This window comes from Lutjanus erythropterus, chromosome 19 (assembly GCF_056507025.1).
Source record: "Lutjanus erythropterus isolate fLutEry1 chromosome 19, fLutEry1.hap2, whole genome shotgun sequence".
Classification (NCBI taxonomy): Eukaryota; Metazoa; Chordata; class Actinopteri; order Lutjaniformes; family Lutjanidae; genus Lutjanus; species Lutjanus erythropterus.
In genome coordinates, this window is record NC_139335.1 from 1,165,001 (window position 1) to 1,189,534 (window position 24,534).

At 38.4% G+C, this 24,534-nt stretch overlaps 1 protein-coding gene across 1 annotated transcript in view; it reads left to right on the forward strand.

Moving 5' to 3' along the window:
* The window catches only part of stx1b (syntaxin 1B), a 59,859-nt gene that overhangs the window by 14,081 nt on the left and 21,244 nt on the right, over window positions 1–24,534 (forward strand). The window contains exon 2 of the mRNA XM_084743583.1: window positions 21,326–21,400. Coding sequence (XP_084599709.1) covers window positions 21,326–21,400 — 75 coding nt within the window. The remainder of the gene's footprint in view (window positions 1–21,325; window positions 21,401–24,534) is intronic.

The following is a 24,534-nucleotide window of genomic DNA, read 5'->3' on the forward strand; positions in this document are numbered from 1 at the left end:
TGGAGCCTGGACTTGTTTTGCAAGACTTCAAACACGACTTGGACTTGTTTTATACTTTGACTTGCATTGAATGACTCATGACTTTGTGTAAATGACTTGGATGGACTTGCCTCGAATGAGTTTGAATCATGTGAAACATAACTTGGACTTGTTCCAAATGGCTTAAAGGCCTAAATGTGGACTTGTTTTGAATGACTTGGGTCTTCTTCAGATGAATGGAGTCTGGATTTAGACTTGTTTTGGCTTTTGGCATGACTTGTTTTGCAAGATTTCAGGCATGGATGGGACTTATTTCCTCAGTTGTGTTTTCAAAATACTTAAGACTGGAATTGGACTTGTTTCAAATGACTTGAACATGTTTTAGAATGTTTCAACTTGACAGGGACTTGTTTTTTTAAGACAACTGGAGCCTGGACATTGACTTGTTTGCAAGACTTCAGCCACGATTTGGACATTTTTAAATAACTCAAGACCCAAGTTTTCAAAAAACTTGAGGCGGAACATGGACTTGTTTTGTAAGACTTGAGACACAGTGGTGGTTATAGTGGCACTTGAATGATTTAAGACTTGACCTTTACTTGTTTCGAATGACTTGAAGTTGTTTTCAAATGGCTCAGTGTCGCATGGATGTTTTGAATGACTTGGACTTGTTTTCAGATGACTAGAGGCTGGATTTTGACTTGTTTGCAAGACTTCAGCAGGGATTTGGACTTGTTTTCAAATAAACTCAAGGTCCAAGTTGAACAGAAGAGTTTCAGAAGACTTGAGACTGGACTTGGACTTGTTTCACAGGTCTTTTCCATAGCAACAGCCGCTGAGGCTCGTGGGTAGTGTAGTTTTTAGAAGCAGAGAAAATAATAATGTGGTTTGTTTGGAATAAAAGTGACAGTGTCTAATAAAATTGGTTCTCACCGAGTGAGCAGATGAATGGTTTTCCTGCTCGTGGACACGTTGGCAGCACAGAGACTTGTGTTCAGGTCTGTGTGTGTGTGGTGGTCCTGTCCTGTATTAGATCCAGTGGAGGAAATGCAGTATAAATAGTCCTGAGCCAGAGTCATTACAGGCGGTTATTGAATTGAATTAAGGCATTAAAAGGTTGGTGGATGGCTGAACTAAGTAGCACAAACTCTGCCTCACCTCCCTCAGCCGAGCGCACGCTTCCTTTAAATAGATTCCTGCAGTTAATGCCTGACCGGAAGCTGAGCTGTGTGCTACCATTACCTCATCCTCACAAGTTCAAGGAAAAACAGGACTGTGAAGGATATGAAACACGACTCGACTCGAGCTGCTTACTTCTGAATCTGTGGAGCAACGTGACTGAGGAGGAAGTAAAAATACCTCAATCTAAAAATACTTAAAGCAAAATGTACTTAAGCACTGATCCATAATTTTGACTTGACTTGAATGACTCGAGATTTTGGCTTACTTCAAATGACTGGACCTGTTTTGAATGAATCACAACTAGACTTGGACTGGTTTCCAATGACTACAGACTTAACTTGGACTGTTTTCATGACTCAGACTTGTTTTCCAGCAACTCAAGACTGGAATTTTACTTGTTTCAAATGACTCAGTACATGACTTGGACTTGGTGGAAAAGACTCAAGACTGCAGTAGGTCTTGTTTAGGATTACTGGGTGCTTGTCTTTGTCTTTAAGTTGATTTGAAGAATGACTTGGACTTTTTTTCAAATAACTAGAATCTTGACTTTGACTTGTTTTATTTTTAGTTGCGTTGAATATCTCAGTACTTCGTTTGAATGACCTGAAAAAGCTGTTTTTGAATTTTCAAATCTTGGTTCTGAATGATGCAAGACTGGACTGGATTTGTTTTGAGTGACTTGGACTTGCCTCAAATGAGTCAATAATAGAGTTGGACTTGTTTTCAGAAGACTGGAGCCTTGGAGGTTTTGCAAGACTTCAGGAATGACTTGGACTTGTTTTATACCTTGAAATGCCTTGAATGACTCAAGATTCGACCTGGACTTGTTTTGAATGACTTGTTTTCAGATAACTTGAGACCTGAGCTGAATGTGTTTTCAAAAGATTTGAGACTGGACTTGGACTTGGTCATTCACAGGTTGTCCTCATAGCAGTAGTCCCTGGGGCTCATGGGTAATGTAGTGTTTAGAACCAGGAAGTGCAACAATGTTTTATAACTGATGATCGTAATGAGACAAAATAGCACACCGGTGGCTCCTCCTACTGTTCTGCAATTGGCTGAAAATGAGGGCGGGGACACACTACACCACATGACTCAGGAAGATACTGGACAGAAGTGGTTTGAATCATAACGTGAGATTTTTTACTGTTGACACGCTGATTTAAAAATAGAATCTGTGTCACATATATGAGAGAAATCAGATTTAGGTCACGATCACCTGCAGCCTGGAAACACACACACGCACACACACACACACACACACACACACACACACACACACACACACACACGCACACAGAGTAACATGTTCTGTCGCTCTGGGGAACACAGAAGTGGAACCAGGACAGTTGAACGTTTCAGTAAATTGATCCTGAAGGACGTTTGGTTCCAGTATCACTCAGTGTCTGATTAGTTCACTGATAATGAAACGTATTTTAGCCTCACTGAAGAAAAATCAATATGAGTTCAAATGTAAACTATATTACAGAATATTTTCACCACTTAACTTGCCGTCAGACAAACCTCTCTGATGGAATCCACCTTTATATAAACCAAATATTGCTGTCTCAAACCCAACCAAACTCCATTGATAAAATCAGTAATTTTAGCTCACAGAACACAGGAGTTGTTGGTCTAACAGTGCCTCCATCTGTTAGTTTGTCTGCATTATTCTGAATCCAAACTAACCTTTCTAACACCAAAGTCACAAAATAACACAAAGAAACAGATAGTGGCAGCAGTAGACCAGCAACTCCTTTGAGGTAAAATGACTGATTTTGTCAGTGGAGTTTGGTTGGTTTGTAGAAGGTGATGTTGGTCTTATACGACAGTGGTTTCCCATCAGAAAAGTCTGCCTGACAGCGAGGTTAAGTGGTGAAAATGTTCTTAATATAGTGTACACTTAAACTGATATAATTGAATTTTTTTTTTTTGTTTTTAAAATATGTTTTGCTGCTCCACATTGTGTAGCTTCCTCCACCTGTACTCTCCAAACTGGGTGTGTGATGAAATAGTAGTACAACGTGAAAACTAGTGCAGTTTTAAGTCAGAATATTAAATTTAATGCTGATTTTTCTCTTTTACCCGCTCTGTATGAAAATAAACATGCAGTTTGCAAAATGCCTTGTTAGCAGCCAACACGCTGAGACAAACAGAAAAGAAAGAGATAAAGTCATGTTTCAACATTTGCCGAATTTGTAAGAAGGCTCAAATAACTAGGAATTTGTCATTGGCAGTGTTTTACAAAGTTTATAAAGTTTCTCCTCACTTAACAACTCATAAAACTGCAATTTTTTAAGGAAGTCTGGTGACTTTCTCCACAGACAAGCAGCCTATATTGGAATTATTTACTGTATTAGTAAAATTTGACATGTTTACTGTCAACGCAATATCGTCTTCTTTCATAAATTGTTTGTTTGTTAGTTTGTACAAACAGCAGCTAAATGTTGGCAGGTAGATGCACTTCAGTAGCCACAAGTACAGAGATGCTGCAACAAACGAATATAATTTCTTTCCTTTTACAAGAAAAGAAACAAATTGTGTTGAATTTAATGCCAAATTTACAAGAGGTCATGGATTATTAGGAATTTTCAGTAGCTGTTTTTCTCGAAGTTTATAAAATTTGTTGTCACTCAACGACTCTTAAAATTGTGTGATTTTCTAATGGAGTCTGGTGACGTTGTGGTCACTAGTTGAGCAGTGATATCGTTCAGTAATTATCGTTGTATAAATCTGAGTGTCGTCTACGTCATTACTGTAAAATACCGAGCTGCGTTCTGTAATGCGAGCCGGCGGGAACGTGTGGATGTGGAACAGAAACCGGCTCCTGGAGGAGAGAGAACAGATCGGACATGTTGTTGTCAGATCTGAGCAGACAGCTGAAGAAATGATGACTGATGACGAGGTCACGTCAAAGACACCGTCTCTGAAAATGTCTCTCTGCCTCCGAGTTTTTCAGGCTTTTTTTTTTTCTCCGGTGACACTAAACGATGGTTTTAATTTTCACTCTGCTGGGCTGTTTTCATGTGATTAATTACTGGAGGAAAAACCTGCAGGAGGCTCGTTATTACAGACGAAACAGCTCCTCGCACTGTTTGGTATTAATCAAAAGAAATAATATGAATCTCTGAGGGTCAGAGAAACCAAACCTCCTTCATACATCTGTTTTCTATACCTTTTATCTGCCAGTATAAAGTTTGCTATTTTAAGGATTAGGTAAATAATTCTGCTGGAAAAATATTAAATCCCCTCATTTTTACTGAAACATGACTTTATAAATTTTCCCTCAAATATATCAGGAGGTCAGAGTCATAAATTGTTCATAGTTGTCCCAAATAGTGATAAACCTACAGCTTTATAACAGAATAAATCTAATAATCTCATAATATTTATACATTTTCTACAAAAAAAATCTGCTCAGCATACAAAAGTAATAATGGTAATACTTGTTTGCAACAATATTTCTGAGGTTTGTCTCCTTTTTGAGCTGAAATATTAGCTGATCAACAAATGTTTAATTGATAATCAGAAAAGTTGCAGGTTAAATCATTTTATAAGCAGAAATTATAATATTTGCTGGTTTCTGACTGATAATCGATAAAGATTAAGAAGTTTGTCTCTCTTTTGTAGAGAGATTTAGATTCTTATGCTGATTAACATAAATTTAGTTATTTTGCCTTAATAATTGTTAATAATCACCAAATTATTATCAAGGCTGCGAGTAATTATTTTCATTAAGTGAACAATCAGTTGTTTGGTTCATAAAATGTCAGAAAATGTTGATCAGAGATCAAAGATGTCGTCCTCAAATGTCTTGTTTTGTCCACAACTCAAAGACATTCAGTTTCCTGTCAGAGACGAGGAAATATTATTATAAAGATTCATTTAATAGTGGATTAATCAGTGCAGCTTCAAGTGTTTTATGTTGGTTTATTAGTTTATCCTGCTGTTCCTTACTTTGTTGTGCACAATTGATTGATTGATTGATTGATTGATTGATTGATTGATTGATTGATTGATTGATTGATTGATTGATTGATTGATCGATTGACTCAAAGACAAAAATGTTTTAAATTCCACCCAGTGAATCATTTTTTCACTGGAGGCATTGATACTGAACTGACAGCTGTGTCATTCTTTATTTTAAAACTGTGATTCTGATAATGATCCACATTTTTACTAACCGTATCTGTAATCTGATTATTGTCTTTTTAATCTGAAAATGTAATGGATTACAGTTACCTTTTTTTGGTATCCACATTATGTAATCCCATTGCATGTAATCTGTTACTCCCCAATAATCAGTTAATAACCAACTGATCAGTTTCAAAAACTCAGTAAAGCGTCAGGTTTGGATCCTGTGTTTCTAATTCTTGTATTGAAATGTTGTTTAAAATAAGACGGATGTGTTTTGACTGTAGATGAAGTTAAAGGTGCATTTCACAGGATTCTCAGGAAAGTGTTTCTGTTCTTGAAGCGTCTAATTTCACGATTTTCTTCATCTCTTCTTTCTGATTTGTTTAAGAACAAATATAAAACAAAAATAAAACAACATTCACACATCAGGACCAAAGTTTTACAGGAAAAACCAACTTAATGTTTTAATTGAATGAAAAGAAGACACCAATGATTAAGAATTTGTCATCAACAGTTTCTCCTCGCTCAAAAATCCTAAAATTGCAAAATGTTTTAAGGGAGTCTGGTGACATTGTGGTTCATGAATTCATCACAGTGAACCAAATGGAATTCAAAGTTACTTTTCTTGAGACATATTAATGAAATAATTAACTTATGATATTAAGATAACAGCATCAAAAAAATCATCGTTCTCTGCTTCCATAATTTACTGACATATAGATCAAACAGTTAATCCTATTAAAAATAATCAAAGGTTTGATTCAAAATATTAATTCTAATCTTTGTTTTTATGACACCGCAGTGGAAACCAGTTTTATTCCAGGAGATAAACACTGTCAGTGTGTACAGTATGGATCATCATGAGATCAGCTGACATGTGTTTCTAAACCTCTTTCAAAATAAAAGCACCTATATTCAGCTCAGATGTGAGGAGAGATGAAGGAGTGAAGAGGAGGAGAGGATGAATGAGTTAATGTGTGTGTGTGTGTGTGTGTGTGTGTGTGTGTGTGTGTGTGTGTGTGTGTGTGTGTGTGTGTGTGTGTGTATGCAGGCTTAAACACTGAGTGACTCATTAATCTTCATCATCATCATCAGCTCCTGCAGCAGCAGGCGGAGCGACATCATGAAGGTGTTAAAGAGGAATCAGGACCCAGTCTGAGTCTGAACTCTGGTCTGAGTTTAGTTCAGCTTAGGTTAAAGTGGATCTGTGTGGTTCTCTGTGTACGTTCTCATGTTCTCCGGTTAGTTTCAGCTCAGATTTTGCTGCTTTGGAACATGCTGTGTGTGTGTGTGTGTGTGTGTGTGTGAGTCAATAAACCGATACAGCTTCATCTTCTTAATGAACCATTAGTTCGTCTGTAGAAACTCGCTCACAGTCCAGTTTGACTCTGAAAATGTAGTTTCACTTTCAGTTTCCAGATGAGACGTCAGAGTTCAGTGGAGTGAAGATGAAGGTTTTTATGATCGTCTTCAGGAGGTCAACTCAGAAAAAAAAGGATTTAAGGATTTAAAAAAACAAGAAAAAAATGTTTATATGTAGAAAGAAGAAACTGCCTCAGAATACCATTAATATACATGTTTATTTTTTAGATTTGTCTAAATTAATTTAAGATCATTTAAATTTAAACAAAAATAATCTCATCCAGTTTATGAAAAAATAAAAGTGTTTAGAAAACCTTAATCACAGAAGAAATACTTGAAATGAAAGCGTTTGGTGGCTTCAGATAAATCACAGATTTAACCACGTTCAGCGATCAATACTCAGCCGAGGAGCCTGATCGTGAAGCGCAGCTGTGATGTTTATTGGTGTGATTCATCAATGGCTGATCAATACTTTATTGAAACCTGCTCAGAGGAGCTGCTGGTGGAATAAAACAGATGTTTGAGAAAACACTGAAACACGCTGTCCTCTGATTTAACATCTAAAAGGTGTTTCAGTTTTTTATGGTTTTTAGTTTTGTTTGTTAATATAAGTTGTTTTTCTCTTTTTTAGCCTTCGCTGTCTCCAGAGACGACAAGTTTACAATGAACTGTAAATTAAACGTATAATATTAATAATGTTTCTGATATTTTCATCCTTTTTGAGCCGAAATTATCAGTCAATAATTAATTCATGTTGTTGGTTGGACAAAGCAAAACATTTAATTTTACATTTGTTTTACACAAAATATGTTTAATCTGCAGAATACTGGATGTCATGCAGCCGTGCTGGAAACACAGGAACATTAAACACAGGAACATGTATGGAAACAATCTGAAAAAGAAATTAAAACAGTAAAATAAAACGATGTAACGTGGGTTAAATAAGTGAAATGTTAATAACAGAGGACCCAGGATCGAGCCCTGTGGAACTCCACCTTTGTCTTCACGCTGACTTTAGACAGTATTTGTTCTCTGTGTTGATCTTATTGAGAAAAATAACAACAACAGTCATTTTAGCAAATGTTCAAAAACAATATGCTATGTTCAGTGACTTGCAGAAGCCGTAGGAATAATGTCCGTCATCCATCTGGACTGAAGGACGACAAAACATCAGACTTCAACACGAGAGAAAAGTTTGTTTCTTTCCAAAACCCAGAGCATCTCCTCTGGTATCAGGGCTGATCGGTCTGATCAAGACCGTCAATATTTATCCAATGTACTATCAATATTCAATATAATGCAACACAATAAGAACACTTAGATCATTTTTGATTTGTCAGCATCTCTATTCAGGTGTCACAATTTTACCGTTTCTTCTTCTCCATATTCTTATCCTTGTTATTATTAAATGACAGTATTATAAACATTCAGCTTTTTATTTAATTTTTGTTTATTCTTTATTTCCTCAGTGTTCATTTCTATAATTTCTTGGCATTTTTATATGTTAAATTATGTTAAATAAAATGTATAATACACTCATAAAGTTAAAGTCTGAGCACCTTCAGTCACATCAGGACAAAACTGAACAGAAGTCTGTTTTTATTCCAGTTCAAATCATATCAGTAATCAGTAACTGGTCAGTTTGAATACATTTTAATATTTTATCTTAAAGAATTATCAATAAATGCACAGAAAATTAAGTTTTAATGTCGATTTTTTTTTGTTTAATATTTTTACATCCCATTTTTTCCCTGAATATTTCACACATAACACGAAAACTGATGTTCCAGAATCAGTCTGTAAATATATGGACATGTAGAACGGAAATGAAATTAATTAAAAGAACCTGAGAAATTATTAATGAATTATTAGTTTAAAGAAAAAACATATGTCCTTCTGTCCTTCCCATCATCCATCTCTCCTCCTCCTCCTCCTCGCGGTGCAGCAGCAGTGAGATGAAGGAGTCGGCAGCAGCACTGAGGCACTCTGGGTAATCTAACTGTTTTCCCAGGATGCAATGAGTCATGGAATCAATAGATAATCTTCTTCTCTTAGTCGGGTGGCGGCTGGCAGGCGGCCTGTGTGTGTGTGTGTGTGTGTGTGTGTGTGTGTGTGTGTGTGTGTGTGTGTGTGTGTGTGTGTGTGTGTGTGTGTGTGTCTTCATACCAGCACACACTCCCTGGCAGATGGAAACCTCGTAACGTTTACGCGCTGCTCTCTGATGATGCAGGAAGAAGGTTCTTTGTTTTTTCTTAGAGGCTGAAGTCACACATTTACCTGCTCTCATGTTACCATGGTTACAGGTAAACATAAAACCCGTTTCCTCCAATCAGGTTCGTTATTACAACATCATGCACACATGAACAAAACTACTGTGAAAGGTGACTTTAAAAGAGCATTTTCCCTGGAGCTGCAGTGATTCATACAATTGATTATTTAAATTAATCACCAACTATTTTGATAATCAATAAATCGCCGCCATCTTTGCTGTGCATCAGCATCGCCGCCATATTTGATTATTCCAGGTCTAAATGAGAGCTGCAGTTGAGTCTCCCTGACCTGAATTTGACAAAATATTTAACTGCATTTATATTGACTGATATTTCAATATGATTTGTGATATTAGAGGTAATGTTCATTTTTACGCTGTCTTTGAACACATCGTCCTTCATTGGCGAAGTCGTAGCCGGCGTCTCACCTGCTCCGGCTCTGATGGTTTGGGCTCGAGGAGTGTGATAGGCTCAGGAAGAGTAAAAGAATATCAGGGTGAGCCAATCAGAGGCAGAGAGGGGCGGGACATGCCACATCCATCCCTTCCTCTCCTCCTCCTCCTCCTCCTCCTCTAAACCTCACCCTCCTCTCTTCATCACCTTTTTTCACATCTTCTCTCCTGTCAAATATTAATCCACCTCCTCCTCTCCTTCCTTTTAATACCCCCCCCCCCCCGTCTGTCCATTAGTCCTCATAAAAGACCCTCCTCTCCTCTCCTCTCCTCTCCTCTCCTCTCCTCTCCTCTTTTCTCTTCTCTTTTCTTTTCCTCCGTCTCTTTATTTCCTGTGTTCGTCCCTCTGGCGTCTCCTCAGTGAGGAACAACAAGTCGATGGCGGTCTGACCGTTTATTTATAGAGCCAAAGAAAGACGACAGACTGTGTGTGTGTGTGTGTGTGTGTGTGTGTGTGTGTGTGTGTGTGTGTGTGTGTGTCAGGATGGTTTGATGTCACTCGTCTTTTATTCTGTCTCTTTCTGTCTCTGTAGTTTGGGGTTGAACACCTGCTCACTGTAAAAAAAAAAAAAAAAATCAGTGTTTTATCAGTGCAGCAGCAAATCCAACATGGCCGCCTTCACGTTTTTGGAAGGGAAATATTTTCATGTTACAGTAAATAATAAGTCATATTGTTCCTGATATTTTGAGTATTTTTGTTGAATCACCCTGTAATAACTTTTTATTTTAAAGTAAAATCATATTTAAAAAAGTTTTTAAATGATCCAGACGGTAGAAAAGATGATCATTCATTCTATTCCAACAGCAAGGGTTCTACCTACAGTAGAACCGTCTGTGAAAGGTTTCACCCAGAACCCCCTATACAAGGTTCTACAGAGAACCCCTTTATATTGTTTCACTAAGAACCCTGTCTGAAGAACCTTTTTATATTCATTTGATACTCAGATGGGTTATATCTAGAACCATTTGTGAAAAGTTTCAACCAGAACCCACTGTGGGAGGTTCTAAAGGAGAACCCTTCTGTGGTGCAACCCTCTCCGGAGGTTCCATCCAGAATCTTTCCATATTCTAAGGTTGCCAACAAGAACCCACCAAGGGGGTTCTACTACAAACCCTTTTATATTGCAAGAGTTTTATCTAGAACCCACTGAGGGGGTTCTGCTGTGAACCTCTTTGTGTTATGGCACAGAGAACCCTCTTCAAGGATCTCAACAATGCTTGTGGAACTCTTTTTCCACAAAGTGTTCTTTGGATGAAAGGGGTTCTGAATAGAACCCTAAGCTTTCGGAAAGAACCCATAATGAATTCATTCTTTGAAAAAGGGTTCTTCACGAGCAGATGGTTCTGAGTAGAACCCTAGCACAGCAAGAACTATTATGATCTGCCATTCATCTGTGTGAATTAAACACACAGTTTCATCCAACACACACACACACACACACACACACACACACACACACACACTGATGGTGCATTCATGTGCTCATAAGAGGCTCCGACATCACAGTGTCTGTGAAACAGTGTCACATTTATTTTTCATCCTCGTGAATCTGAATCTGACAGAAAGACTGAAATATTCCTGAAAAACGAAGCTACGTTTGTTTTTGTTCATAACGTGATAGAAAATTAAATATCTTTTGTTTGTCTGAATTTTAAACTCGATCGATCAACATGACGTTTGTGTGTTGGAGCAGTGAACGGTCACAGAGAGCACAGATGGACTCTGGGTAGAGCCAGAGATCCCAGTGGATTGTGGGTAACACGGCTCGCTGCTGGCATGGTTTACTTCTAACACACACACACACAGAAACACAGTGTGTATCCATGCATGCAAAACACACACACACACACACGCACTCTGCTGGCATCAGAAACACACTCTGACACCTGAGGTCAACGTCCTGATTTAAGTCTGCATGACAGAGAGAGAAGAGGGGGGGGGGGAGGAAGGAGAGAAAATAGTTTCAAATAATGAAAAAGAGAAAGGAAGAAAATAAGATGGAAGGAAGGAAAAATAAGGGAAGGGAGAAGGAAAGGAAGGAAGGAAAGGAGAGAGGAAGCGTGGATGGAGAGTTGATGGAGCATTGGTCTGTCATGTGATGACGAGGTCGGGGTGGAGGTGGTAACAGAGCGAATTTAACCTGCACTCCATCAGGCTGAAATACACTGTAAAAAAATCACACCGTCAAATTTCAACATTAACCCCCCCTTTAAATAATAACAACAACAACAACAATAATTAATAGTTTGGATTTGTTTTCTACATCAGGTTAGACCAGCTTTTCTAAATCATTTTGGTTTGTGACATTAAATTAAAGATGAATTAAAATAAAAAAAAATTTTGAGCCTGAAGGAACGTTTGACGACTTCAAATGCAGCAAACCTCGTCCTCTCGTCCTCGAGCAGCATCGTCACATATGCTGCGTTCGAGACAACGTCAGAGGTCGGAATTTCCCAGTTGAAATTTCCAACTTCCGACCAAAAACAGTGAGTGACCCTGACAATTCCGACCGAACGCAGCGTTAGCCTGCTGCTCGCGCTCCCTCATTTGCACGCTGCACACACTCACGCGCTAACTTGTTCCTTAAAGCAGCTACGCTATGCTAATGACAGTACACATCAATAACTTCCAGAAATTTGTTGCTTTTTTCAACAATATGAGTTAAAGCAGCTAAAAACATAGTTTATTTTCATTTGTGTTGTTTTTATTATTTTCTTCCTCTGCAGTGTTTTTAACATCCTCCTCCTCTCCTGCTGTATTTATTTTAACATGTATTTTTACAGTGAAGAAGTCCTCTCTCTCTCTCTCTCTCTCTCTCTCTCTCTCTCTCTCTCTCTCTCTCTCCCCTCCCCCATCCTGTAAGTACTGCTCACTCGCTCCCTTTTTCCATCTCTATCATCACCCATCCCCCTCATCTTCTCCTCTCTCTCTCTTGCTCTTTCCTCTCAGTTTCAGTCTTCCTCTCTCGCTCCTCTTCATCTCTCTCTCTCTTCTTCTTCTCCTCTACCTCTCTCTATCCCTCCCCCCTCCGTGTGTGTGTGTGTGTGTGTGTGTGTGTGTGTGCAGGGCTGCAGGCCGTCACTGTTCATTCAGTCACATTAATCAGATTAATTTGCTCATAAACACACACGTACACATATGTGTTCTCACGTTCGCTGATTCAATATATAAAACTTTATTAGCAGCTCAGACACAAACAGGAGCAGCACAGAGCTGCATGTTAACACACTTCAAACACATGAAGGTCCTGTTGCACACGTGTGTGTGTGAGATATTTAATACTGTTCATCATCTTCATCATCTTTCACCTCCTCTGACCTCATGACCTCCTTTCCATTTTTTCCACGGATTATTCCTTTAATAAGCTGAGAATGGTTCATCTTCATAATGATAACAGCTGCAGCCAGATGTGATCAGTTTGTTTTAAATGTCTGATTTCACAGCAGCTTTTCTAAAAGAAATTGTGATGAATGTTTAAATGTGTTTTTAGGTGTTTTTTATTTTACAATGAAGTCACAAGAATGAGTGAAAAATTACAAAAGTAATTTTTTTTTTGTTTTTTTGTTTTGTTTTGTTTTTTTGTATAATTCATTAAAAATCAATAGTATCTCGTTCCAGGAAGAATAAAACTGAACTCTGACTCAGGATTATAAAAACTCTAATAAAATCATCTTTTTTTGTAAATGATCTTCAGACGGAGCAGGTTCTCATCACGGAGGCGGCCATGTTGAACTACCATGTTTCTACAGGAGCCCAGAAGGGACAAACAAAAACACTGACTCTAGATACAGGCTTTTGCAGCCTCCTCATTTTCCTCCTGTTCTTCATCCTCATCCTTCTTTCTTTTTCCTCTTCCTCTTCCTCCTCATTCTCCTCCTCCTCCTTCTGCTGGTCCATCCTGGTCTTCTTCCTCTTCCTCCTCTTCCTCCTGCTCCTCCTCCTCCTCTTCCTGATGAAGAGCATTGTTATGTAACAGTGTTCATCCTTGTTAGACTAAAGAAGAAGAGGAAGAGGAGCTGAGCTCCTCATCTTATTAAAGGGTCAGTTCACCTAAACTTTCAAACCAAAGTAGCTCCAGTAGAAACAGCGGGACGTTAGCAGAGTCTCAGCCTGTCAGAGGGACGTGGTGGGGGGTTTGGGGGACGTCCTGGATGTTGCTACGGAAACACCCGAGGGACAAAATACTCTCAGAGCCCATCAGAGGAGGAGTGATGCTGCAGAGCTGATTAAACATTTATACCCTGACGCATCTTATGTTTACTGTACGCGTGACTGACGCCCACGGCCTCGTCTCGCAGGTGAACTCATCATGTATGACATCAGTGACACCACAGCCAATCAGAAACCAGAGCAAGTTCTCCTTTCTCTGCAGATAAATATCCAAACAGAGCAGGTTCAGATGCAGAGCAGCAGCAGCAGCCATATTGGAAACAAATCAGCTCCCCTAACCTTTGACCTCTCACTCTGTGTGTGTGTGTGTGTGTGTGTGTGTGTGTGTGTGTGTGTGTGTGTGTAAAAATGTAATCCGATACAGTAACTAATTACCTGTTAAAAATTTTAAATTATGTAAGATGATTACACTCTGTTACTTTTAGATTACCTCAGTATAAAATATGGTGAAATTATTTATTCTAATTTAGTGTTTTTAGGGCTGCAAATTACAGCTATTTTAATTATTGATTATTTTCTCCATTAACTGATTTGTTGTTTGTTTCATAAAATATCAGAAAATGATGAAAATTTAATCCTGTCACAATCTGTCAGTTGAAAAACAGGTGAAAAGCTCCACCTGTTTTTCAACTAGTGATCAATTTGGCAATAATTCTTCCACTAATCGATCAGTTATTTGGACCATAAAATGTCAGAAGATGTTGATCAAAGTCCAAGATGACATCGTGCTATAGGTTGTTTCTCTGAAGGTCACTCCGTCCTCCTCTGTCACATCTACAGGGAGGAGCAGCGTGATGCCTTCAGGGACCCTGTCTGTACAGTTCAAACACACACTGCTGCATCCTCACATCTTCCAACAACCATCATGTTCATCTTTGATTTATTTCATCCTCTTTGTTTTGAGTCCTTCTGATAATCAATCAATCATCAATATGAGGAGGTGATGGTGAAGGCTGCAGGTCAGAGGTCAGTTAGTCTCATTAAAGGGACAGTTCAGATTTTTTGAAGTGTGGTTGTATGAGCTTACACTGACCGTTAGTTTGTGTTGTTGTGTGACTTTGGTGGTCAGGTGACTCAAGTCCAGGTGTGTCGTGGGATTTTGTAACCACAACACTTTATTATTGCAATACAACAACAAGACAACATAACAAAACAAACAAAAATGACACAACAACATAACGACAAAAACGACACAACATTAAACAAAACAAAAACAACATGAAGGGCATAACAAGATGTAAACGATGTAAAAGACATAACAAAACAAAAATAACATAACGAGATGTAACAAAACCAAAACTTTGTAAAAGACGTAGCAAAATAAAAACAACATAAAAGATGAAACAAATCTAAAATGACATAAAGGACATAGCAAGATGAGAATGACGTACAAGACGTAACGAAAACAACGTAGAAGACACAGCAACCATACATTATTATTAATATACAAAAAGCAGTGAAAATATTTAATTTACTGTATCAGCATTTTGTTCACACTCATTTCCCAAAACAGAGACAAAATCTGTAACTTAAAAAAAAATCTGATCCAGAGAGTCTCTGTAGATTTAAAGTTAAATTTGAGACTTTTTAAGACATTTTAAGACCTATTTTATGTCCATACTTGTAAAAAAAAACAAACAAACTTAAAATTCAGATTATTGGACTTAAGACGTTTTAAGACTTTTTTTATAGACGTTCAGAAACTATTTTTAAAAATCTTCATCATTAATTTGCACCTAATTCTTTTTTTCCTTCCTCACTCTGATTGGCTACGAGGTTATTTGTTGTCTCTGTTGGTTGAGTTGGTCATAGTACAGAGGATTTTTGCTTGGACATGAGGACAGACGTGTGAGATTTTCTCTTGTCCTTTGGTGTTTCTTGACCACAAAAAGTTTAAAACTTGCAGCTTTAAAACAGTAAAATTACTGATTTTATGAATGGAGTTTGGTTGGTTTGTAGAGTGATATTTGTCTGATATAACAGTGGTTTTCTGTCAGAAAGGTCTGTCTGACAGAAAGGTGAAGTGGTGAAAATATTGTAAATATAGCGAACACGTAGACTGATATTGAATTTTTCAGCTGTTTAAAATCTCCGTCCACAGAAGAACGTCGTTCAGCTTCCTACACTCAGCTGGTTTCAGATCAGTCTCTGAATGATGAATGAACTGAAGGTTTTATTTTTATTATTGTAGTTTTTTTTTTCTTCTTCCTGCTGTGAGACGAAGAATGAGGGCGACCCAGTTTCACTGATGTGTTTATTTAGCCAGAGGGGAATCACAGTACTCTGTGTAATACTACAAATACTACAAATACTACAAATACTGCTGCTGCTGAACTGTCTGTAGGATCAACACCGAGTCTGACGGGTGTGTTCAACACAGTGCTGAAGTTTTACCTGAATATCTCCATTTTCTGTTACTTTCTACTTTACTCCCCTACATCTCAGCTGGACATATTGTACTTTTTACTTCACTGTACTGTATTATTTTATATACTACACAGCCCAGAAAGGACATGTTAATATTTTATACACACAAGATATAAAAAATAGATTCTCTTGATACTTTGGAGGCTCCATAACAAACAATACATGATCTTTTTTTTATAACATATGATGCGTTAATGCATCGCTGCAGAATGGCAGCGCTGCCTGGGCAAAGTTCCTACAGAGAGTTAAAACTATCAGGAACAGGTGAACTTTTCATAGAGGCTATAATCTGCCGTTTCAGAACCAGAGAATAATCATAAAATCAGCAGGAGGACACAGGCTGTGTGTGAACGACACAGCTCAGCACAGAAATAAAGAGACTGGATCCTCAACCACATCATCTGATCCTCGTGAGTTTAAACTAACATCAAGAGTTTGAGTGTTTGACCTCAGTTTGGAATGCGGCCACAGTCATAATCAAAGACCAGACTAATTTGTTTTATAAAGTCACATTAAAACAAGGTCGTCTCTGAAACAAGTCGCCTCAAACATCGACTCCAAACGCTGCAGAACAAAAGTTCGGTTAGTTTTCTGAAATAACAGAAAGTTACAATGAAGCGAAAAACGTCTGAAGAGAAGCTTTTCGGTGAGCTCAGACTCGATGATGACGCCGCCGTCGTGAAGTGTGTGTGAGGACGAGCAGTTTGAACAGATGTGATCCAAAACAATAAAACAGAAGCTGACAGTTAAAATCTTTACAGGATCAATTAAAAAGGTTTTAAATGATCAAACAGAAGAACAGACGTGATGAGTTCAGAGGTCACGAGCGGATCAATACCATTCTGATCAACATGATGCACATGATGTTCTCTCTTTAAAATATTTCCCATCAGCCCCTGCTGCTGCTGTGTGGAGGTGGTGACAGATGATGACAGCAGCTCTTTGTTCACAGCTTATCTGCACGCAGCAGACGCCCTCACTGTCACTGAGAGGCCGCGCGTCTGTTTCCCATCATGCTCGTCGGCTCGGCCTATAGAAACACAGATCCTGAAGGACTTGATGTTTACAGGGACACTGCTGGGTGTCCTGATGCCCGATCTATCAATCGATCGATTGATAGATTCTTGATGGACCAGGGTGAAACCAGACGTTGATCTCTGTAGAACTTACTGTATAAATGAAATTTTAATTGATTCAGTTAAATATGAATCCTGATAGGACGATGCTCAACATCATGTTTACTTGTCTCCTCCAGTAACACCTCCATGACATCCAGTTTCATTTTGTGCTTGCAGTCTTTCTGTTTTCTCTCCAAACTCTCCAACTAATGCAAACCTCTCATTTAAATCCTGTTGTCTCCACAATGTTTGCACCTGCTGTCAACTATTCTTAACTGGTCACCCACAAAACTCAACCACACATGCAGTATGTTAGTCTGCACACGCAGTTTTTCACTCTTGAATCAGGCCCGTAATGTGCAAAACTGGAATAATAAATAATGCAAAAATACAAAAAAATGACAAAACCTTTTCCCTGTTGTCTACAGAATTTGCAGATTTTCTGCTTTTTGTTTCACTTTTCAAACCTGTCCACATGATGGACGTTGCACTGCTCTTTTTTCCCCAAATCTTCCTCCTCTTCTTCATCATGTTCACAGTTACAAACAAGCTAAAACCAAAGCTGTCCATATGTGTCGTCTAATTCTATAGTTAGGTTTGTTATATAAAGATCTGGTGATGCTCTGATGTTATTGGTTCTTTTGGTGTAACTGTGCAGTGCTTTGTTTCGTGCTTCGTGCTGTAGACTCTCCAGACAGTCAGTCGGTGCAGGATGATGACAGCGAATCCCAGCATAACTTTTTCTTTTTTAGTGAAGCAAAGGGAGCGCTGTACCAGTCAGCACGATAGAGTCAGAGGGTTCGGATAAATGATGAAATTTGAATTGTTTGTCCCGATGAAACAAAAGAGACAAAACATGTCGATCAGTGAGTGTTTGAGGAGCTGCTGGGTGTTTTTATCTGTGGACAGAGACAAGATTACTGTCCCCACCTGTTTACAGTCTTTATGCTAAGCTAAGCTCCCACTCTCTGTGTGTGTGTGTGTGTGTGTGCGTGTGTGTGTGTGTGTGTGTGTGTGTGTGTGTGTGTGTGTGCAATGATGCTGGAATATTCTGACCACACACACACACACACAGACACACACACACACAGACACACACACACAGAGTGAGGTGTGTTGGCAGGACGGACGGGGGAAGCTGCCATCAGTCTCTATGGGAGACTGCAGGTCCAGGTGGACACACCTGAGACAGAGACATTATTATTCTCATTTTCACATAATAAACTGAGGAGTTTTCCAGAGATGTTTTCTTAGAGGTGGAATGAGCAGATTTGTCAGCTGTGGTTGATAAACACGAAAAAAAATTAAGAGAATCAGAGGATTCAGAAAGAGGGCGGAGTCTCTGTGGATGCAGGCGCCACCACACACCTCTGCTGCATCCTGGGTGATGATTTAAGGGGATTATTTGTAGTTTTTTTGCCTTTAAGTCTGCAGAGGATGATGTGAAGGACAGGACGTCTCTGCAGCACCATAATATTTAATTTAAAATGATATTTTAATAAATACTGATCACACCTTAATGCAATTTGAGAATTTGAGTTGTGTTGCTGTGATTTTGATTGATTGTCCAGCTCTAATCTGTGATGTGGAAACTTTGTTTTGTCTCCCGTCTGTTTCTGGAAGAACGTCACTCAGCAGTCTGGCGATTTTATCAACGAGAGCAAACGAGATAAACGACAAGAATAATGCATTTAAATCCACGTTTAATGTCTTTAAAGGAGGAACTTTCTGTAAATCTGTAAATCAGTATTGATCTGTGATTGATTCTGATGGCGTCTGTTGTCCACGGTTTCTCCTTCAGCTCATTAAATCTCACATCAGACACCTGAACGCAGCACGACACATGCTCATAAATCTGCAGCCTCTGATTGGAGGAGAGCACATCAGACCTGACAAATATCCCCTTTATTAAAATAAAACACTCACTCACTTAATACTGAAATTATTAAAAACTGAATCATAACACTGAGGAAACTTGAAGTTTAGCTTTGTTAAAATTATTGTTATTTTTTATTGTTGTTATTGATGAGCAGTTTTTGTACCTTTTCAATTCATTTATCTATTTTTAGTTTTAAAAACTCAAAGATTCAAATTAGATTATCAGTCAGCAAAAGTCAGTTTATTTAAAAACTAAAAAATCTATTGCCGTGTGTTAGAATTAAACCAAATATTTAAATTAATTAAATTAAAAACATTTCCAGTATCACTTTCTTTTGCAGCTTGTCAGATTAATGAACTTCAGTTTCGTCATTAAACAAACTTTTCCAGACTCTGTGTGAATGTTCAGCTGTCCACAGACTTTTGGCCACATGGTGTAACTGAGCCGTTCGAGTCGACTGAAGCTTCATGTAAAAAATCTGCAGTGAACCAGAAAATGTCAGAGAATAAATATTTGCATCACAGTTGTGTTTGTCCTTCTCCTCCCCATGTCTCCTGTTTGTCTCCCCTCTGCAGAGTCAGTGTGACGCAGGGGGAGGACGGAGGGGGGAGGACGGAGGGGGGAGGACGGAGGACGGAGGGGGGAGGACAGAGGACGGAGGAGGGAGGACGGAGGAGGGAGGACAGAGGGGGAGGAGGGCAGAGAGGGACATGATAGCTGCAGTCTGACCACAGACAGATGCAGAGAAACAGGAGGGATGGATGATATGCTACGCTAACCAGTTAGCTGCCATGCTAAATAATACATGTGATATTATTATTATATTATAAGTAATTTGATTGGACGAGATGAGTCTGTGATTGCTGATGTAGAGTCCAACATCACATGAATCACTCTGCTTTATGGTTTTCTAAAAACTTTACAGAAATGAGTTTGTTAAACTGATGATTCCTAAACTTTTCTTATTGAAACATATACATGTTAAATGAGAAACAAATATATTTAGTCTCATTGTTTTTATTTTCAATATAGGACATTTTAGTCTACTTATAAAGTAGAGATGAGACAAAATAAGTGCATGTTGTCACAATATTCACATTTTAAAACATTAAAATTTGGAGAATTTCCATCCATCCAGTCTTTTATTGATGTGGTGACCCAAATAAAAACTCCTGTGACCCACCTGTGGGTCACGACCCAGTGTTTGGGAACATCTGGTTTAAACTACAGGTGCATTTACAGGCAGGACCTCGAGTGGAATATTGTTTAAATATGATCACATGTTGAACACATCACATCCACATTATGGTCACCTGTCAACCAATCACGTAGTGAGCAGGTTCACAGAGGAAATATGATGTCATCAATAATTCAGGTATGATAAGTCTGTCGATACAGAGGAGCTTTTCATTATCTGCACACACACACACACACACACACACACTATTATTATAATTAACAACAACAGAAACTCACTGAGTGTAACTGGAAACTGTTTACTGTCACTGAGTGATCGCTTTAGTCTGAAACACCTGCTGACCTCACCTGTCTGTCTGTCCGTCTGTCTGTCTGACTGACTGTCTGTCTGTCCGTCTGTCTGCCTGTCTGTCTGTCCGTCTGTCCGTCTGTCCGTCTGTCTGCCTGTCTGTCTGCCTGTCTGTCTGTCCGTCTGCCTGTCTGTAGTTTACCACCGTCTGATGTTTGGAGTCCCACCCCTTCATCAGACGTCCATGTGTCCATCCAGCGGTGGTCAGCTGACAGGTCATGATAATCATTGTACAGATATCAAACAAAAACATGTTCAGTCACACTGAGCTCAGTAAAAATAAAGCAGGTAAAAGTCCTGCAGCACCTCGAGCATCACCTTGAATCTCACATGACTAGAACATCAGGTAGAACCGTCACAGTGACGTGCAGATTCAAGGTTGAAGGTTTGAGTAAAATGATTTTATAGCTTTATTGGATGGACACGTGGACACGCGGAGGTGTGTGTCCTCATTCGTCCATGTCCGATGAAGGGTCCGGGCTCAAAACGTCTCACGCGGTGATAAAAAACAAAGTATAAGGAGCAGTTTCTGGTGTTCAGACTTAATTTTATAACTTTAATATTTGTGATTTTGGACGTGGACGTGTCAGGATGTCTCTCAGCTTCACCTCTTCTTCTTCTTCTGTCTGTGACCAATGTTGAAGATGTTTGAAACTTTGAAGAGGACACTGTACTGTGTGTGTGTGTGTGTGTGTGTGTGTGTGTGTGTGTGTTTTTGTGTGTGTGTGTGTGTGTGTTTCTGTGTTATGAGACGTTACATCATGTGTCTCCTCTCTCTCTCTCTCTCTCTCTCTCTGTGCAGGCTAAGGACAGCGATGATGATGAGGAGGTGGTGCAGGTCGACAGGGACCACTTCATGGATGAGTTCTTTGAACAGGTGAGACACACACACACACACACACACACACACACATTTCACACATGTCATGGAAAACCCTAAAAGAACTTACACACTAATGTTCCAGCTGTAATTTGAGAAACTTTTTGAATTTTTTATCAGAAGGTCACGTTGACCCACAACACAGATCAAACACTAAAAATACAGACAAATCTCTTTATTTAAAAATTGTTGCTGCATTCGTTCTGTTGAACATTAAAGAAACTGAAAGCAAGAAATGTCAGTTTACAATTTAAATATTTAAAGAATCATAAAATTTTTTCTTGAAGATATTTGCAAAACAGAATCAATTGAATTCATGTGTGTAATGAATTTACTGATAAAACAAACAGATACATTTATAAATAAGGTAATTTAACTGGAGCAGGAAATTAATTCTGCCACTGTTAGACAAGTTCTATTCAAGAAATGATATGTAATATATCACATATAACAAGAGGAATTAAATATCAAAATGACAATAAAATCAGTACCAACTTTATTTTTGTTGTTTGGTTTCCAGAGGAATCAGAAATGAACTGAAACTTCTGATGAAATGTGTTTTTTCAGCCAAAAAAAACCACAATAAATAGATCGAGGTTCATACATGTTAGTGTAACTCAAAGTGTGTAACAGACAGAGTGAAACAAAAACCACAGATGAAAAAGCAGTAAAATAAAACAGAATTAAATAAAACTAGAAAATGAAAAATGAAACTAGAACTACATCAAATAGGTTAAAAAGCCAAAACAAAATAAAAGGAATAAAACAATACTGATAATAAAAGAACACCAGATAAAATTGAATAAAATCAATAAGCGTCTCTTCTCTGAGTCTGTGAGCTGCGGAGCTAAAGCAGAGTTAGCAGGACGTTAGCTTAGAGCAAAATAACAGATATCTGATTTAACATTTTGTTTCTGTGATCCACTGATCCAACATCACACCAGCAGCATCTTTCATATGACGGGAGAGAAAAGCTGCTGTGTGTCACACTGGAAAACAAAAAATATAGAAATCCATTAGAACCCCACCAGAAAAGAAAAGTTTTTTTCCTCTAACATATGAGGGAGGCACTTTAAGACGCAGGTTGTTTTTTAGCTGCACTTTCATGCTGTTTTTATTTGGTTGTTAACTCGTTTTAGTCAACCTTGTATGTACTTTTTAAAATGTCAGTTTATGACCTTTGACACCTCAGATTTTTTTATTATACCTTCAAATATGTTTTAAAGGTGTGGCGCAATATAAATCAAGTTTATTATTATCATTATTATCCCAAAAAGAGAGCGGAGAGAACGTCTGAACCCCCAGAGAACGTCGCTCCGACTCATTAATCGATGATTATTAATTCATACAAACATGTCAGAACTGTAATTCAGAAACACCTAAAACTGTGTAGGGGGTTTCCGTTTCTTTTTTTAATCCCCCCAAAGTGGGCGTGGCCTGACGTTTTGTCAAAGTGCCGGTCTGATGCATAAAGTCACAGAACGTTACTGACTGAACCAGAGACGGCAGGACAGCTAACGCTAACGTTAGCCTACATTAGCTTGGTTACATCGTGTGTGTTTAACCTCCAGGTTTAACTGAATGTGACTGAGATGTGCGTTGAATTAATTTGCACCTTTACCTGTTCTATAATTTAACACAGTTGTTGCCAAACACTGGGTCGTGACCCTCAGGTGGGTCGCGGGAGATTTTACTGGGGTCTCCAAATAAATAAATGACTGCAAATGTAAAGATTTATATGCAGAACACCTTTTATAAAGTATTGAAATGTGAATATTCTTTTCCTGATGTGAGGAAATAAAAACAGTAAGATGGCCTGGTTCATGCTAACGTTAGCTGTTGTCTGTTTTATATATATATGGCCCCTTGAGCCTAATATTAATATTAAGTGATAGAAAAGAATCTGGGCGGCGATGAGGAACTTACACGACTGATTCTGCAAAAATTTCCAAAACTGAAAGAAGAGTAGCAGATGAGTATTTGGAGGCTCAGTTTTGCTGCTAAATCTGTAAACGAGGAAGAAAGATGAAGCTCACTGACATTTCTTTAACCAGGTAGAGCTCTTTTATATTTAAGAGGAGTTTGAATTGTGAAACCAACTCCAAATATTTAAGCTGATAACCTCAAGAAAACTCTGGCAACTTGATTTTTGTGACTTCTTTGGGTTCACAGCGTGTGCACCAAACAGGAAGTCAGGTTACTGATGTGATGAAGAGCCTTAATTCTTGTGGATAAAGGTGAAGGATCCCATTTAATCAGTTTGATAAATACAGAATCTGAATCCTGACAAATGAAAGTTTATTTTCGCGCTGCGTCATAAAGAATCTGATGCAGGAAAGACGACTGAAAACTTTGATTTAGCTGCTTTATTTGTGACACGGAGAATTTTGGATTACCTGAGTGATCTGTGCAGAGATCTGCAGTGACACCCATCACACACACACACACACACACACACACACACACACACACACACACACACACAGACCTGATCTGAAGATCTGCTTAATGCCACCATCTTTTTATTTCCCTCCTGTTACGAGGAGCTTCATGGACAATCAGACTGTCAGTGGAGCTTCACTTTGACCTTTGACAGTTTTTCAGACGAATAATTGAACTCATCAGACAAACTGATGGTCACAGAGCGGAGACGCGCCTGAAGTTTACAGCCTTCATCAAAGCGTCTTAACGAGCTCGTTTTAAATTATACGAAGCAAAATGTGAGAAAAACTCCTCGATTAAAATATTATATTTACAACAGACGGTGAGAAAACTTTTCCTAAACTTCACTGCTGACTGCAACTAATGATTATTTTTAAAGTCAGTTAAGCTGTCGATCATTTTCCCCACTAATCGATTAGTTGTTTGGTTCAGAAAATTTTGAAAAATATTGATCAAAGTCTAAAATGACTTCCTCAAATGAAAACGATCTTCAGTTTACTGTCAGAAAATATTCACTTTTAAGAAGCTGAAATCACAGAATTTTGACTTTTTTAAAAAAGATTAATCCATTATCAAAATAGGTTGTCCGTTAATTTAATAATTACTTCATAATCAGTTGAATCAATTTACTGTTTCTGTTCCCACATTATGAGGACTTCAGTGTAGAGACTCCTGGTCACATATTTCTC